Source organism: Myotis yumanensis, unplaced genomic scaffold, assembly GCF_028538775.1.
Source record: "Myotis yumanensis isolate MYYU_CA2020_CCGP unplaced genomic scaffold, mMyoYum1.0.hap1 SCAF_2, whole genome shotgun sequence".
NCBI classification, from domain to species: domain Eukaryota; kingdom Metazoa; phylum Chordata; class Mammalia; order Chiroptera; family Vespertilionidae; genus Myotis; species Myotis yumanensis.
In genome coordinates, this window is record NW_027223753.1 from 164,022,138 (window position 1) to 164,037,988 (window position 15,851).

General features: G+C 39.4%; 1 protein-coding gene across 1 annotated transcript in view; it reads left to right on the plus strand.

Annotated features, from left to right (window-relative positions):
• The window catches only part of PAK2 (p21 (RAC1) activated kinase 2), a 108,391-nt gene that overhangs the window by 46,705 nt on the left and 45,835 nt on the right, over positions 1 to 15,851 (plus strand). The window contains exon 2 of the mRNA XM_070406482.1: positions 1,540 to 1,747. Within this exon, the coding sequence (XP_070262583.1) occupies positions 1,561 to 1,747 (187 nt within the window). The 5' untranslated portion in view covers positions 1,540 to 1,560. The remainder of the gene's footprint in view (positions 1 to 1,539; positions 1,748 to 15,851) is intronic.

The window sequence follows — 15,851 nt, forward strand, 5'->3', positions numbered from 1 at the left end:
GTCCCCTGTACTACCTTCTTTGATCTCATCCCCATTTCTGCCTTTGATCACCAGTAGTTTAATTTCACTTCAGGCAGTTTTTCTCACATAAATATAAATCATTTTTTATTCCCTTCTCCCAGCCCTTCTCTCAGTTATTCCCAGAAATGTTTCTTTTTACCTCCTTTACCTTCTCTCATTCTCCTTCTTTTATAAGCTGAAAAATAACTGTTATTATGAAAGATAAAATACAGGTAGTGCTAGTGACATACTCCTATCAAAGAAAACAGAGTGTACAATTTGGAGTAGAATTAGGTATAATAATCTCTTCATCCCTCCATTCTGCCCAAATTATACCTATTTTTCTTCAGGTACTAGCATTCAAACTAAATTTATTTTTAATTTTATGTAAATACAGTTGGCATTCTTTTCATTGTACATATACAAAGTTTTGTTCACTTACATGCATTAAATAACTTTATAATAAATCAGGATCTAATTACCAATCAAAAGCTTTAGTGAAGAAATGGGTTGTTTCCTAGAATGTGTAGTTTTGTATCAGAATTCATTTGTAAATTAGGCATCCCCTCCCCTTAACTGCTGATTTTAAATGTGTGCAATCCACTTTTTGAAAGACAAAATATATATGTATATGTAACAAGCTTAAAGTTTCCACTGAATTAGCCACATGGATAAGAGGGGTTACTTGACTGCCTGGAAAGGGAATCACAGGCTGGTAGAACCTTGGGATGTGGCCGTACTCTGGTTTTTAGCCAAGCTATGGATTTACTTGTTTTGTGTTTTTAGCCAAGCTAATGATTTACTTGTTTTGTGTTTTTAGCCAAGCTATGGATTTATTTTTGTCAGTGTTCCCAAATGGATCGAGTTCTATGGCCCTGCCTGCAAACTCACAAGGGACTATGTGTGTAATTAGAATGTCACGTTTTCAGAGAGATCAAATACTGCATCAGTGGTACATTTTCATCCTTTAGGAGAGTTTGTTTATATGAAGGATAAGTTGTAGTCACAAGGCTGGTGAGCATGGAACCAGATCCCAGGGTAGGGTGTGTGTTGGTGTATTTAATAGCAAGTGTCATATCTCTGCTGTAGAAATGGAGATACATATCAAAGACATTTCCTTTGATTGACTGGTTGGGACATAAGTCTTTCTCTTTGGAATTCTCTTTTTTTTAAGGGTCCATGTTGTCTGACTTTTTATTGGAACATTTACTCTTAGAATCAATTGATTAGGTGAATCTTTTGATATGTTAGTAACATTATACTTTCCCCAAACTACCATAATCCTCTAAACTTGACATACTAGTAGCTTTTCAGACATTGAGCCTCAGCTAACCATTTACTAACTTTGTTAGGGGAGATTACCATATTTATAGGTGACCAATTTAATCTCTTATTGAGTTTTGTAGCTCTCACAAATTTCACTCTAGATGAGTACCATTTTCTAGTTTGAAATTGATGAGGGGTTAGTTACTGTATTGTGCTTGTCCTTACTATTTTTCACCTTGTTATTAACTATAAGTTTTTTCCTATCTGTTTCAGGACATACCGTAATTCTGAATCATGTCTGATAACGGAGAACTGGAAGACAAGCCTCCGGCGCCTCCTGTGAGAATGAGCAGTACCATTTTTAGCACTGGAGGCAAAGACCCTTTGTCAGCTAATCACAGTTTGAAACCTTTGCCCTCTGTTCCAGAGGAAAAAAAGCCCAGAAATAAAATCATCTCTATATTCTCAAGCACAGAGAAAGGTAAATAGTACTGTGACTTCAAGAGTCTGTTATTATTTTGTTACCCATTTGATATCTCTTTAATTAAAGTATAATGTTGATTTTTTTTTTTATGGTGAGAACAATAAACATCCAAGAAAACAGTTGGTGGTGGTATATAGGCACTATTAGAAAGACTAGTTTATTTTTAAACTATGATAGAAAAGAATAAAACTAAAGTTGTTGCTCAACAAGCTTGTTATGTCCAGTGATTTTCTGTACTCATCTCTTCATTTTCATTTGGGCTATAGTCGTGGCTCCCCAACATAAATAAAATCTATGATATTTGAGAAAGATCTGCTATTATAAGAATTGTGATATAGTCTACAGTACCATGTTTAAAATCCCTGGAGCCAACTTTGTTTTGGAATTGAGTGGTTTTCTGATTTTGAGAGCAGTAGTAATGCTGTTTTATGTTTGTTTTTTTATCATGTGTGCTATAATGCCCTCAGAAGCATCTGAGGCAGCACTCAGCAATCAATGTGTGAACATATCTTTGGCAAACATGAGTCTAGCCCACAGTTTCTCAACCTCATTATGATTGCACAGTGAAAGAGTTGTTTCAGGAACTTTTGTTTCAGTGATGTGTGTACAGACATACCTTTTTATTGTGTTTCTCAGATAACAGTGTGTTTTTGGTTTTTTATTTAGAAATTGAAGGTTTGCTCGCGCGCAAGCGCGCGCAAGCGTTCTCTCTCCCTCTCCCCCCTCCCTCCCTCCCTCCCCCCTCTCCCTCCCTCCCTCCCTCCCTCCTTTTCTCCCTCTCTCTCTCCTTCTGCCCTCCCTCTTTCTCCCTTTCCCTCTCTCCCTCCCTCCGTCTTTCTCTCTCTCCCTGTCCCCCTCTCCCCCTCTTCCTCTCTCCCATTCCCTCTCTCTCTTTCTCTAAAATAAAATAAAAAATAAATAAATTGAAGGTTTGTGGCAACCTTGCATTGAGCCACTCTATCAGCACCATTTTTCCAACATTTGCTCATTTCATGTCTATGTGTTACATTTTGGTAATTCTCACAATATTTCAAACGTTTTTATTATTTTATTTGTTATAGTAATTTGTGATTGGTGATCTTTGATGTTACTAACGTAATTGTTTCGGGGCACCACAAAACACACTTACAAACCACACCTATGTAAGATATCAAACTTAATAGATAAATGTTGTGTGTGTTTTAACTGATCCAATGACTGGTCATTTCCTCACCTTTCTCCCTCTCCTTGGGCCTGCCTATTTCCTGAGACAACAATATTGACATCAGGCCAATTAATAACTTTACAATGGCCTCTAAGTGTTCAAATGAAAGAAAGAGTTGCATATTTGTTACTTGAAATCAAAAGCTAGAAATGACTAAGTTTAGTGGGGAAAGCTGAGATAGGAATAAAGCTAGGCCTCTTGCACCAAACAGCCAAGTTCTTGAAGGAAATTAAAAGTGCAATTCCAGTGAACGTACGAATGATAAGAAAGCAGGACAGTCTTATTGATGATACAGAGAAAGTTTTAGTGGTCTGGATAGATCAAACTTGGCACAGCATTTCCTTAAGCCAAAGCCTAATCCAGAGCAAGGCTCTAACTTTCTTCACTTCTATGAGAGCTGAGAGAGGTGAGGAAGCTGCAGAAGAAAAGTTGGAATCTAGCAGCGATTGGTACATGAGAAAGAGGTGTCTCCATAACAAACTGCAAGGTGAAGCAGGAAGTACTGATGTGGAAGCTCCTGAAAATTTATAAAGGTGGCTACGCTAAACAACAGATCTTCAATGTAAATGAAACAGCCTTTATATTGGAAGAAGATGCCATCTTAGGACTTTCATAGTAGTGAGAAGTCATTGCCTGGCTTCAAAGCTTCAAAGGACAGGCTGACTCTCTTGTTAGGGACTAATGCAGCTAGTGACTTTAAGTTGAAGCCAGTGCTCCCTTACCATTTCACTTCCTAGGGTCCTTAAGAATTGTGTGCTCTATAAATGGAACAACAAAGTCTGGATGACAGCACACCTGTTGACAACATGGTTTACTGAATATTTTAAGCCCACTATTGATACCTACTGCTAAGGAAAAAAGATTCCTTTCAAAATACCACTGCTCATTGGTAGTACACCTGGTCACCCCAGAGCTCTGATGGAGATGTACAGCAGGATTAATGTTTTCATGTTTGCTAACACAGCATCCATTCTGTAGCCCTTAGATCTATGAGTAGTTTTGACTTTCAAGTCTTATGCTTTAAGAAATAAAAATTTTTACAAATATATTTTTATTGATTTCAGAGAGGAAGGGAGAGGGAGAAAGAGATAGAAACATCAATGATGAGAGAAAATCATCAATTAGCTGCCTCATGCCCCACACTAGGGATCGATCTTGCAACCCAGGCATGTGCCCTGACCGGAAATCGAACCGAGTCCTCTTGGTTCACAGATCGATGCTCAACCACTGAGCCACGCCAGATGGGCAACAGATAAATTTTGGAAGACTGTATCTGCCACCGATAATAAGTCCTCTGATGGATCTGGGCAAATAAATTGAAAACCTTCTGGAAAGGACTCACCATTCTAGATGCCATTAAGAAAATATGTGATTCATGGGAAGAGGTCAGAATATCAACATTAACAGGAGTTTGGAACAAGTTGATTCCAAGCCTCATGGATGATTTCACTGGGAGAAGTAACTGCATGTGTGGTAGAAATAGCAGGAGAACTAGAATTAGAAGTGGAGCCTGAGTAGGTGACTGAATTGCTGCAATCTCATGATAAAAATTGAACAGGTAAGGAGTTGCTTATTGATGAACAAAGAAAGTGGTTTCTTAAGATGAAATCTACCCCTGGTGAAGATGCTATGAAAATTGTTGAAATGGCAACAAATAATTTGAAATATACATAAACTTACTTGATAAAGCAGCAGCAAGGTTTGAGAGAATTGACTCTAATTTTGAAAGAAGGCCTGTGAGTAAAGTGCTATCAGACAGTATTGTTTGCCAAAGGGAAATCTTTGGTGAACGGAAGAGTCGATCCATACAGCAGGCACCATTGTCTTCTAATAAACTGCCACAGCCACCCCAACCTGCAGGCACTACCACCCTGATCAGCCATCAACATCAAGGCAAGGTCCTCCGCCAGCAAAAAGATTATGACTCCATGAAGACTCAGATGATAGCATTTTTTAGCAATAAAATATTTTTAAATTTAATATGTACATTATACTTTTTAGACATAATGCTATTGGACACTTAATAGACTATAATATAGTGTAAACATAACCTTTCTATGCACTGGAAAGCCAAAACATCCGTGTGACTCTCTTCATTGTGATACTTATTATTGTGGTCTGGAACGAAACCTGCAGTATATCTGAGGTATCCGTGTATTGGGTCAGGATGTAAATCTGGTGGTGTGGGTTCTAGACAAAGATCTAAAGTTTTGAGTGAGATATATACTTAGGGGTAAAATTGCTGGATTGCAGGGCATTCCCATATTTGACTTAACTAGATTTGACAGATGACTTTCCAAAGTGTTTTTTATGTTCATTCTCACCTACAAAGCATAAATGTTCCCATTGTTGAACATCTAGCAAATCCCTGTTATTACAAGACTTTAATTTTTGCTAAATTGGGAGATGCAAAATGGTATCATCTCATTGTGGTTTTAATTTGCATTTCCCTGATCACTCAGAAAATTGTCTTTCCATATGTTAATTTAGCATCATTTGTGTTTTCTGTGACATTCTTGAATCCTTTCTTCTATTAAGTTGTTTTTATTTATTGGTAAACATTTCTAGTAGCCTACAAACTAATCCTATGTAAGTTAGATGTTATCCATATACATAAAGGCAAAGCAACTGTCTGACCATCCAACCGGTAGCTATGATGCGCAATGACCACCAGGGGGCAGACACTCAACGCAGGAGCTGCCGAGTGTTGATGACTTGGCAGCGACAGTTCTCAGATGACGCATCCCGGAACCAGAGAGGAGGGAGCCCAATTCCAGGGTACGTCACCTGAGAACCACCCTCTTGCAATCCAGGACCCCTTGGGGGATGTCGGAGAGTCGGTTTTGGCCCTATCCCTGCAGGCCAACTGGGAGGAACTGTGGGAGGTTGGCTCCAGGGCGTGCCAAGCCCATCTTGCCCAGTCCTACCCCACCAGCCACCTTCTAATTAATTTCCTTTCAGTGTGCACTGGGGCACTAGTTAAATACAATTTTTCAGGTTATGATTTGCCTTTTCACCCTTTCAGTGGTATCGATTGATGAATAATTTTGGTGGTGTTGAATTGATCAATCTCTTTGCTTTATGGTTGAGCTTTTTGTGTTTTAAGAATTTGTTGCCAAATTAGGGGTCAAAGATATTTTCTTAGGCTTTTCTAAAAGTATTACAGTTTGTCTTTGTAATATAAACCTTTGAACTATCTCGATTTGGTTTTTGTGGATCTGTACATAGAGATCAATTTTCACTTATTATTTAAATACTAGGGGCCTGTTGCATGAAAAGATTCATGCAATAGGCCTTCCCTTCCCCTGGCTGCCTGCACCAATTTTCCTTCAGCACCGGGGACCCAGGCCTTCGCTCCGGCCAGAGCCGCTTTCAAAGCCTTTGCTGCTCTGGCTGGAGCCGCTTTGATCACTGCTCTGGCGGAGCCGCCTTCAAAGTCTTCGCTGCTCAAGCGGAGCCGCCTTCAAAGCCTTTGCTGCTCCAGCCGGAGCCGCCTTCAGTCTTCGCTCTGCAACTTCGCACCTACATCTGCAAATTAACCGCCATCTTTGTTGGCAGTTAATTTGCATATCTTGCTGATTAGCCAATGGGAAGCGTAGCAAAGGTACGGTCAATTACCCTGTTTGTCTATTATTAAATAGCATATTTTTATTGATTTCAGAGAGGAAGGGAGAGGGGGAGAGAGATAGAAACAACAATGATAAGAGAGAACCATCAATCGTCTGCCTCCCACAGGCCCCACACCAGGGATAAGCCCACAACCTGGGCATGCGCCCTGGCCAGGAATTGAACTGTGACTTCCTGGTGCATAAGACTATGCTTAACCACTGAGCCGTGCCAACGGGGTTTTTCACTTTTTTAAACCAGTATTCCAGATCATTTTTAAAATTTTTATTATTTCCCCACTGCCCTGCAACTCTAGCTATTATCTGTCAGGTTTCCATGTGTACCAGGGTCTGTTTCTCTGTTCTCCATTTTTATTACATTGGCTTATGTGTCTGTACCTGAGCTAATACTTTACTGCCTTAATTCCTATTGCTTATAATTCTTAATAGAGCAGATTGCTACCAGGTTCTTCTTCAGGTTCTTTTGGCCCTTTACTCTTTATCCTTTTAGAATATGCTTATCTGTAGGGGTTTTTTTTAAGCCTCAGTTTTTTTGTTACTGTTAATCCTCACCTGAGGATATTTTTTTCCAATTTTTTTGTTACTGTTAATCCTCACCTGAGGTGGTGTGAGAAACATCAATGTGAAAGAGAAACATCAATTGGTTTCCTCCTGCAGGAGCTCCAGTTGGGGCTCAGGATTGAACCTGAAACCCTTCAAGTGCCCAAGCCGGTGCTCTAACCATTTAGCGTACAGGCCAGGGCAAGCCTGTTGATTTTTTTTTGTTTCTTTTTTTTTTTTCTTGGTCTTTTTTCTTCTTTATTGACTAAGTTATTACATATGTGTCCTTTTCTCCCCCCTTCCCCCTCCCCCCACCACTAATGCCCCCACCCTCCTGGTGTCTGTGTCCATTGTTTATGCTTATGTGCATGCATACAAGTTTTTTGGTTGATCTCTCCCCCTTACCCCCACCCTCCCCTACCTTCCCTCTGAGGTTTGACGGTTTGATCGATGCTTCTCTGTCTCTGGATCTGTTTTTGTTCATCAGTTTATGTTGTTCATTATATTCCACAAATGAGTGAGATCGTGTGATATTTATCTTTCTCTGACTGGCTTATTTCGCTTAGCATAATGCTCCAGGTCCATCCATGCCGTTGCAAATGGTAGGAGTTACTTCCTGTTTACAGCGGTATAGTATTCCATTGTGTAGATGTACCACAGTTTTTTAATCCACTCATCTGCTGATGGGCACTTAGGCTGTTTCCAAATCTTAGCTATGGTGAATTGTGCTGCTATGAACATATGGGTGCATATATCCTTTCTGATTGGTGTTTCTGGTTTCTTGGGATATATTCCTAGAAGTGGTATTACTGGGTCAAATGGGAGTTCCATTTTTAAATTTTTGAGGAAACGCCATACTTTTCTCCACAGTGGCTGCACCAGTCTGCATTCCCACCAGCAGTGCATGAGGTTCCTTTTTCTCTGCATCCTTGCCAGCACTTCTCATTTGTTGATTTGTTGATGATAGCCATTCTGACAGGTGTGAGATGATACCTCATTGTCATTTTGATTTGCATCTCTCGGATGATTAGTAACTTTGAGCATGTTTTCATATGTCTCTTGGCCTTCTTTATGTCCTCTTTCGAAAAGTATCTAGGTCCGTTGCCCATTTTTTTATTGGGTTGTTTATTTTCCTTTTGTTAAGTTGTATGAGTTCCCTGTAAATGTTGGAGATTAAACCCTTATCGGAGATAACATTGGCAAATATGTTCTCCCATGCAGTGGGCTTTATTGTTGTTTTGTTGATGGTTTCTTTTGCTGTGCAGAAGCTTTTTATTTTGATGTAGTCCCATTTATTTATTTATTTATTTTTTTAAATATATTTTATTGACTTTTTTTACAGAGAGGAAGGGAGAGAGACAGAGAGCCAGAAACATCGATGAGAGAGAGAAACATCGACCAGCTGCCTCCCGCACACCCCCCACTGGGGATGTGCCTGCAACCCAGGCACATGCCCTTGACCGGAATCGAACCCGGGACCCTTCAGTCCGCAGGCCGACGCTCCATCCACTGAGCCAAACCGGCCTCGGCATGTAGTCCCATTTATTTATTTTCTCTTTAGTTTCCATTGCCCTAGGACAGGGGTGGGCAATCTTTTTGTGAGTGCGTGCCAAAACCAGCAAAATCTCTGACTCAAAATTCTTCTGCGTGCCAACCCTAATTTTTTGAGAACATGTTACGCCTACTTGATATCTCTTAAGGTGTACATATGTGAAGAACCTTGAAGAAATAATAAAATTCATTCGAGTGACAAAAACACAGTATATGATGATGAAAAATACATTTACTTTTTAATGTATACATGTACACTGATAGTCTGACAGAAAACTTTATGACTCCGTTTGATATTATCAGTGGGACTTTTGCTGCTGCATCACTGATGACAGAGATTTTACATCAGGTTTATATTTTCTGACCTTCAGAGATATACACGAGCTACTACTTTCATCCGTCAGCCTACTCCTGTTACGAGACTTAACAAAATTCATCACTAAGAACAAAGATTCACAAGCGTATGTGGATGAAACCAAAACACTGGTCGGATCTAGGAAGGCAGGGAGAGTTAAGGCAGAGGCATAGAAATTGCTCTTCCCCTCTCTCGTCAATCCATGTCTATGGTCTGTAAGATAACTTGTTATGTAAAATCATTTATTTATATAAGATGCACCTACACTGAATTTATCTGAAAAATAAAAAAGTCGATATTAAGAAAAAAATTGTAAATGGAAGATTATAAGAGAGGGTTTCGCGTGCCAGCAAAAGTTACTGGCGTGCCATATTTGGCACGCGTGCCAGGGGTTGCCCACCCCTGCCCTAGCAGCTGTATTGGTGAAGATAATGCTTTGGCCTATATCTGAGATTTTGCTGCCTGTGGATTCCTCTAAGATTTTTATGGTTTCCCACCTTACATTTAAGTCCTTTATCCATTTTGAGTTTATTTTTGTGTATGGTGTAAGTTGGTGGTCTAGTTACATTTTTTTTTTTTTGCATGTATCTGTCCAATTTTCCCAACACCATTTATTGAAGAGACTGTCTTGACTTCGTTGTATGTTCTTGCCTCCTTTGTCAAATATTAATTGAGCATAGTGGTTTGGGTCGATTTCTGGGTTCTCTATTCTATTCCATTGGTCTATATGTCTGTTCTTGTGCCAGTACCAGGCAGTTTTGAGAACAGTACCAGGCTTTGTAATACAGCTTGATATCTGGTATTGAGATCCTTCCTACTTTGTTTTTTCTCAGGATTGCTGCAGCTATTCGGAGTCTTTTTTTATTCCAGATGAATTGTTGGAGAGTTCTAGGTCTGTCAAATAATGCTGTTGGTATTTTAATGGAGATTGCATTGAATCTGTAAATTGCTTGGGTAGTATGGACATTTTAATGATGTTGATTCTATCAATCCATGAACACGGTATGTTCTTCCATCTGTTTATGTCTTCCTCTGTCTCTTCTTCAGTGTCCTATAGTTTTCCAAATATAGGTCTTTTACCTCCTTAGTTGTTTATTCCTAGGTATCTTAATTTTTTTGTTGCAGTGGTAAATGGGATTGTTTTTTTAATCTCTCTTCATGTAAATTCACTATTGGTGTATAAAAATGACATAGATTTCTGGGCGTTAATTTTGTATCCTGCTACATTGCTGAATTCATTGATTAAGTCTAATAATTTTTTGATGGAGTCTTTAGGGTTTTCCATGTACAGTATCATGTCATCTGTGAATAATGACAGTTTTACATCTTCTTTTCCAATTTGGATACCTTTTATTTATTTTTCTTGTCTAATTGCTGTGGCAAGTCTGTTGATGTTTTGATTAGAATTGTATTACATTTGTTGGATAAGTTCGGGAGAATTGCAGTTGGCTTTGTAGTTGAGACTACAGCTTCTGTGGAGTCTCCCTTTGTAGCTTGTTTGGAGGAAGATTTAGAAGCACAGTCATTTTTCTGTTAAAGAGAGAGGGAATATTTGGAGGGTAGTGTGCTCTTATTCCCTGAGACTCTTTCACTTATTTATTTATTTAAATATATTTTTATTGATTTCAGAGAGGAAGGGAGAGGGAGAGAGAGATAGAAACAGCAATGATAAGAGAGAACCATCAATCGACTGCCTCCCACAGGCCCCACACCAGGGATAAGCCCACAACCTGGGCATGCGCTTTCCAACCCTATCTCCCCCACTTACTGTTCCTTCCTGACACAACTGTGGCCTGAAGCTTTGAGGATTGGGAATGAGGGGAAACTGTATGTGTGTATGCACATTCATGCTTGTAAGAACACAGTAATCTACCTGCTTAACCACTACCAACATTTATGCAGTAGCATTCTCCTGCCTACCGTAAATCCCGAGCTGCTGTTTCCCTCTTTAGTTTTGTCCTCATTTATTTCTGGGACATTCCTCATAGATTTTGTTTTATGATAAAGAGATTTGATGTAGAAAGGGAAGGTTACAATATCTGCTTAGTTTGTCATCTTTTATTTAAAAAAATATATTTTATTGATATTTTACAAAGAGGAAGGGAGAGGGATAGAGAGTTAGAAACATCGATGAGAGAGAAACATCTATCAGCTGCCTCCTGCACACTCCCTACTGGGGAGGTGCCCACAACCAAGGTACATGCCCTTGACCGGAATCGAACCTGGGACCCTTGAGTCCACAGGCTGATGCTCTATCCACTGAGCCAAACCGGTTAGGGTTTAGTCTGTCATCTTGAAACAGAAGTCTGGATGGGGGGAAATGGTATAATTTTTATATATATTTATTTCAGAGAGGAAAGGAAAGGGAGAGAGAGATGAAACATCAATGATAAGAGAGAATCATTGACTGGCTGCCTCCTACCCGCCCCCTACTGGGGATTGAGCTCGCAACCCAGCCATGTGCCCCAACTGGGAATCGAACCATGACCTCCTGGTAGCTCGACACTCGACCACTGAGCGACACCGGCCGGACTGTTACCATTATTTTATTTTTTATTTTTTTCTGATTTATCATTATTTTAAAAGTCAAAATGGCCCAGACGGTCTCATCATTAATGTTTCTCTCCCTCTCCTTTCTCTCTGGAATGAATAAAAATATGTTTTTTTAAAAATCAAAATGACTGAAAGATTGTTGCTATTTCTAATGTAAAGCCTGATCTACAGATATTTATTTTATTCTACTCAAATTTACACCCCTTTGTGCTGTCCTTATTAACAAACATCTAATATTTTCATTTAAAAAGAAAAAAGAATGACTTTGGAGTATCTTTAGTTATTCATTATTGGTTTTAATTAGTGTCATTGAAAAAATTAAGAAAACAAGAAATTATGCCTTTTTAAAAATTTATTTTTATTAATTGCAGAGAGGAAAGGAGTGAGAGAGAAAGATAGAAATATCAATGATGAGAGAGAATAATCAATTGGCTACCTACTGCACGCCCCACACTGGGGAATTGAGCCTGCAACCTGGGCATGTGCCCTGACTGGGAATCAAAGCATAACCTCCTGGTTCATAGGTCGACACTCAATCATCTGAGCCTTGCCAGCCGGACAATATGCCTTTTATGGCAACTTAATTGAACAAATCATTTTCACATCCCTGCTAATATGTATCATATGCACCCTGTGAGTCGTCAGAGACATAGTGATAGGCAAAGTAGATGGTGTCCCTGCCCTCATGGCACCACTGCTCAAAAACTACAGCATAGCCCTGACCCGTGTGGCTCAGCTGGTTGGAGCATTGTCCCCTATACTGAAAGGTGGCAGGTTCCACCCCTGGTCGGGGCCAGCGCAAGTCTGTCTCTGTATCTCTCTTCCCCCTATTTCCCCTTCTTCTCTCTAAAAAGCAAAAAAGAACTGCAGCACATAATTGTAAACTGAACTGTGCTAGTAGAGATAGTGTAAGATGTCTGTCCTTTCTGGGAAGGCTTCCTAAGGAAATGACATTTAAGTTGAAGGTTAAAGGATGAGTAAGTGAATATAGTTAGGAGGATTTTGATAGCTAAAACGTGTTTTTAATGCCTAGAAAGAATTCCAGGGCCACAGACACAGGAGGGATCATAGCATATTCATGGAGCTAAGTACAGTCCTGCAAGATGTGAAAGCAGAGAGGGAGAGAGAATTATATAGCACCAGAGGCCTGATGCATGAAATTCATGCAAGAGTAGGCGTTCCTTCCCCCAGCTGCCAGCACTGGCTTCCCTCTGGCACCCGGGACCCAGGCTTCCCTCACAGCCCCAGAAGGATGCCCTGTCTAATTAGCATATTACGCTTTTATTATTATAGATAATGTAGGAAACTACAGACAGCAGAAGGGGCTGGGCTGTAGAGGTGAGGTAGGCAGGGAACAGGTCATAAAGGGCCTTGTATTCCATGCTACAGAGCTCAGATTTTATTGTTTCCTGGGGAACCATCACAGAATTTTAAACAGGAAAGACCTGGTCACATTTCTGTCTTAAGTAGAGACTGGTAGTTGTATAGAAAATAGATTTTATTAGTGAAGGTGGTAATGCTCAATTATCTTGGCTTATATTTAAAAGCTCTGTTTAGTTAGTTAGTGTTGAGTGGTATATATATAAACTAAAGCAGTTTTCACATCTAATTATTTAGCCTATAAGCAAGCACCTTCACATCTGATTGGTTATGAAAATGATAGACTTAGAATTATAAATCTCCCTTTTGGTCTAAAAATTTAATTCTGAGATTAATAATAGTAGCCCATACTCCTCTGTCTTTTTCCTAGACAATATCCTTCTGTGGGATGGAACAAGTTTAGTTTCACCAATTTGAAGCTGTTCTGGGTCAAAAGAACAAAGGGGTAATCACTGGTGGTTTTATTTTATTTTGTTGTATTTATATACATAGGTTTATTATAAATTTTACTGATAAAAAAGCTGGAAAATAATACACAATTTACAAATGTTAAATATATACTTATAAATACTAAAATATGCTGTGCTCTTTATTGTAATGCTACAGCATCAGTTTCTGTTTGAAATGATCCCTTTGATTTTTGCTAATCCTTTTATTTGTAGCCAGTTAGTGGTTGCAATGTATCGAGGACTTTTTTTTTTTTAATTAAATCTTTACTGTTGAAAGTATTACATATGTCCATTCCCCCCTCCCCGCATTGACCCCTTCTAGCCTGCCCCCGCCATAGGCCTTTACCACCCTATTGTCTGTATCCATGGGTTATGCATATATGCTCTTTGGTTGATCTCTTCCCACCCACCCACCTTCCCCCACCTTCCCTCTGAAATTCCACAGACTGTTCTATGCTTCTGTGTCTCTGAATATTTTTTTCTTTGTGTGTGTGTGTGTGTGTGTGTGTGAGAGAGAGAGAGAGAGAGAGAGAGAGAGAGAGAGGGAGATTGATTCAGTGGTTATTCCCCAGAACTTTCCTGGTGCTTTATTTATTTTTAAAATTTTTATTTTTGAAAGTATTACATATATCCCCTTGCCCCCCCCCCTCCATTGACCCCTTCTAGCCTGCACCCTCCCCCCCAGGCCTTCACCACTCTATTGTCTGTGTTCATACATTATGCATATATGCATACAAGTTCTTCCGTTGATCACATCCACCCACCCACCCTCCCTGCACCTTCCCTCTGAGATGCCATAGTCTGTTTTATGTATGCTACTATGCCTCTGGATCTATTTTGCTCATCAGTTTATTTTGTTCATTAGATTCCACATATGAGTGAGATCATATGATATTTGTCTTTCTCTGACTGGCTTATTTCACTTAGCATAATACTCTCCAGGTCCTTTCATGCTGTTTCAAAGGGTAAGACATCCTTCTTTTTTACTGCTGCATACTATTCCATGGTGTATAAATGTACCACAGCTTTTTAAAAAATATATATTTTATTGATTTTTTTACAGAGAGGAAGGGAGAGGGATAGAGAGTCAGAAACATCAATGAGAGGGAAACATCAAGCAGCTGCCTCCTGCACACCTCCTACTGGGGATGTGCCCACAACCAAGGCACATGCCCTTGACCGGAATCGAACCTGGGACCCTTCAGTTTGCAGGCTGACGCTCTATTCACTGAGCCAAACCGGCTAGGGCTGTACCACAGCTTTTTAATCCACTCATCTGCTGATGGGTACTTGGGCTGTTTCCACATCTTAGCTATTGTAAATTATGCTGCTATGATCATAGGGGTGCATACATTTTTTCTGATTGGTGTCTCAGGTTTCTTGGGATATTTTCCTAGAAATGGAATCACTGGGTCAAATGGAAGTTCCATTTTTAATTTTTTTAGGAAACTACAAACTGTTTTCCATAATGCTGCACCAGTCTGCATTCCCTCCAGCAGTGTGCTAGGGTTCCCTTTTCTCCACATCCTTGCCAGTACTTGTCATTTGTTGATTTGTTGATGGTAGCCATTCTGACAGGTGTGAGGTGATATCTGGTTTTAATTTGCATCTCTCTGATGATCAGTGACTTTGAGCATTTTTTTATATGTCTCTTGGCTTTGTGTATGTCTGTTTAGGTCATTTGCCCATTTTTTAATTTAATTGTCTTCTGTTAAGTTGTATGAGTTCTTTATTTTTTTGGATATTAACCCTTTATCAGATGTATTATTGCCAAATATGTTCTCCCATACAGTGGGCTCTCTTGCTGTTTTGTTGATGGTTTCTTTTGCTGTGCAAAAGCTTTTTATTTTGATGTAGTCCCATTTGTTTATTTTCTCCTTAGTTTCCTTTGCCCTAGGAGATGTATCCATAAACATATTGCTAGCAATGAGAGATGTCTGAGATTTTGCTGGCTATGATTTCTCCTAGAGCTTTTATGATTTCACGACTTACATTTAAGTCTTTATCCATTTTGAGTTTATTCTTGTGTATGGTATAAGTTGGTGGTCTAGTTTCATTTATCTGCGTGTATCCCAACACCATTTATTGAAGAGACTGTCTTGACTCCATTGTATGTTCTTGCCTCCTTTGTCGAATATTAATTGAGTGTAATTAGGTCGATTTCTGGGTTCTCTGTTCTGTTCCATTGATCTACTAGTATATGTTTGTTCTTGTATCAGTACCAGGCTGTTCTGATTACAGTGGCTTTGTAGTATAACTTCATATCAGGTGGTGTGATCCCTCCAACTTCGTTGTTCTTTCTCAAGATTGCTGCAGCTCTTCAAGGTCTTCTTTGGTTCAATATAAATTTTTGGAGTGTTTGTTCTTTTTTTTTTTTAAATATATTTTATTGATTTTACAGAGAGGAAGGGAGAGAGATAGAGAGCTAGAAACATCGATGAGA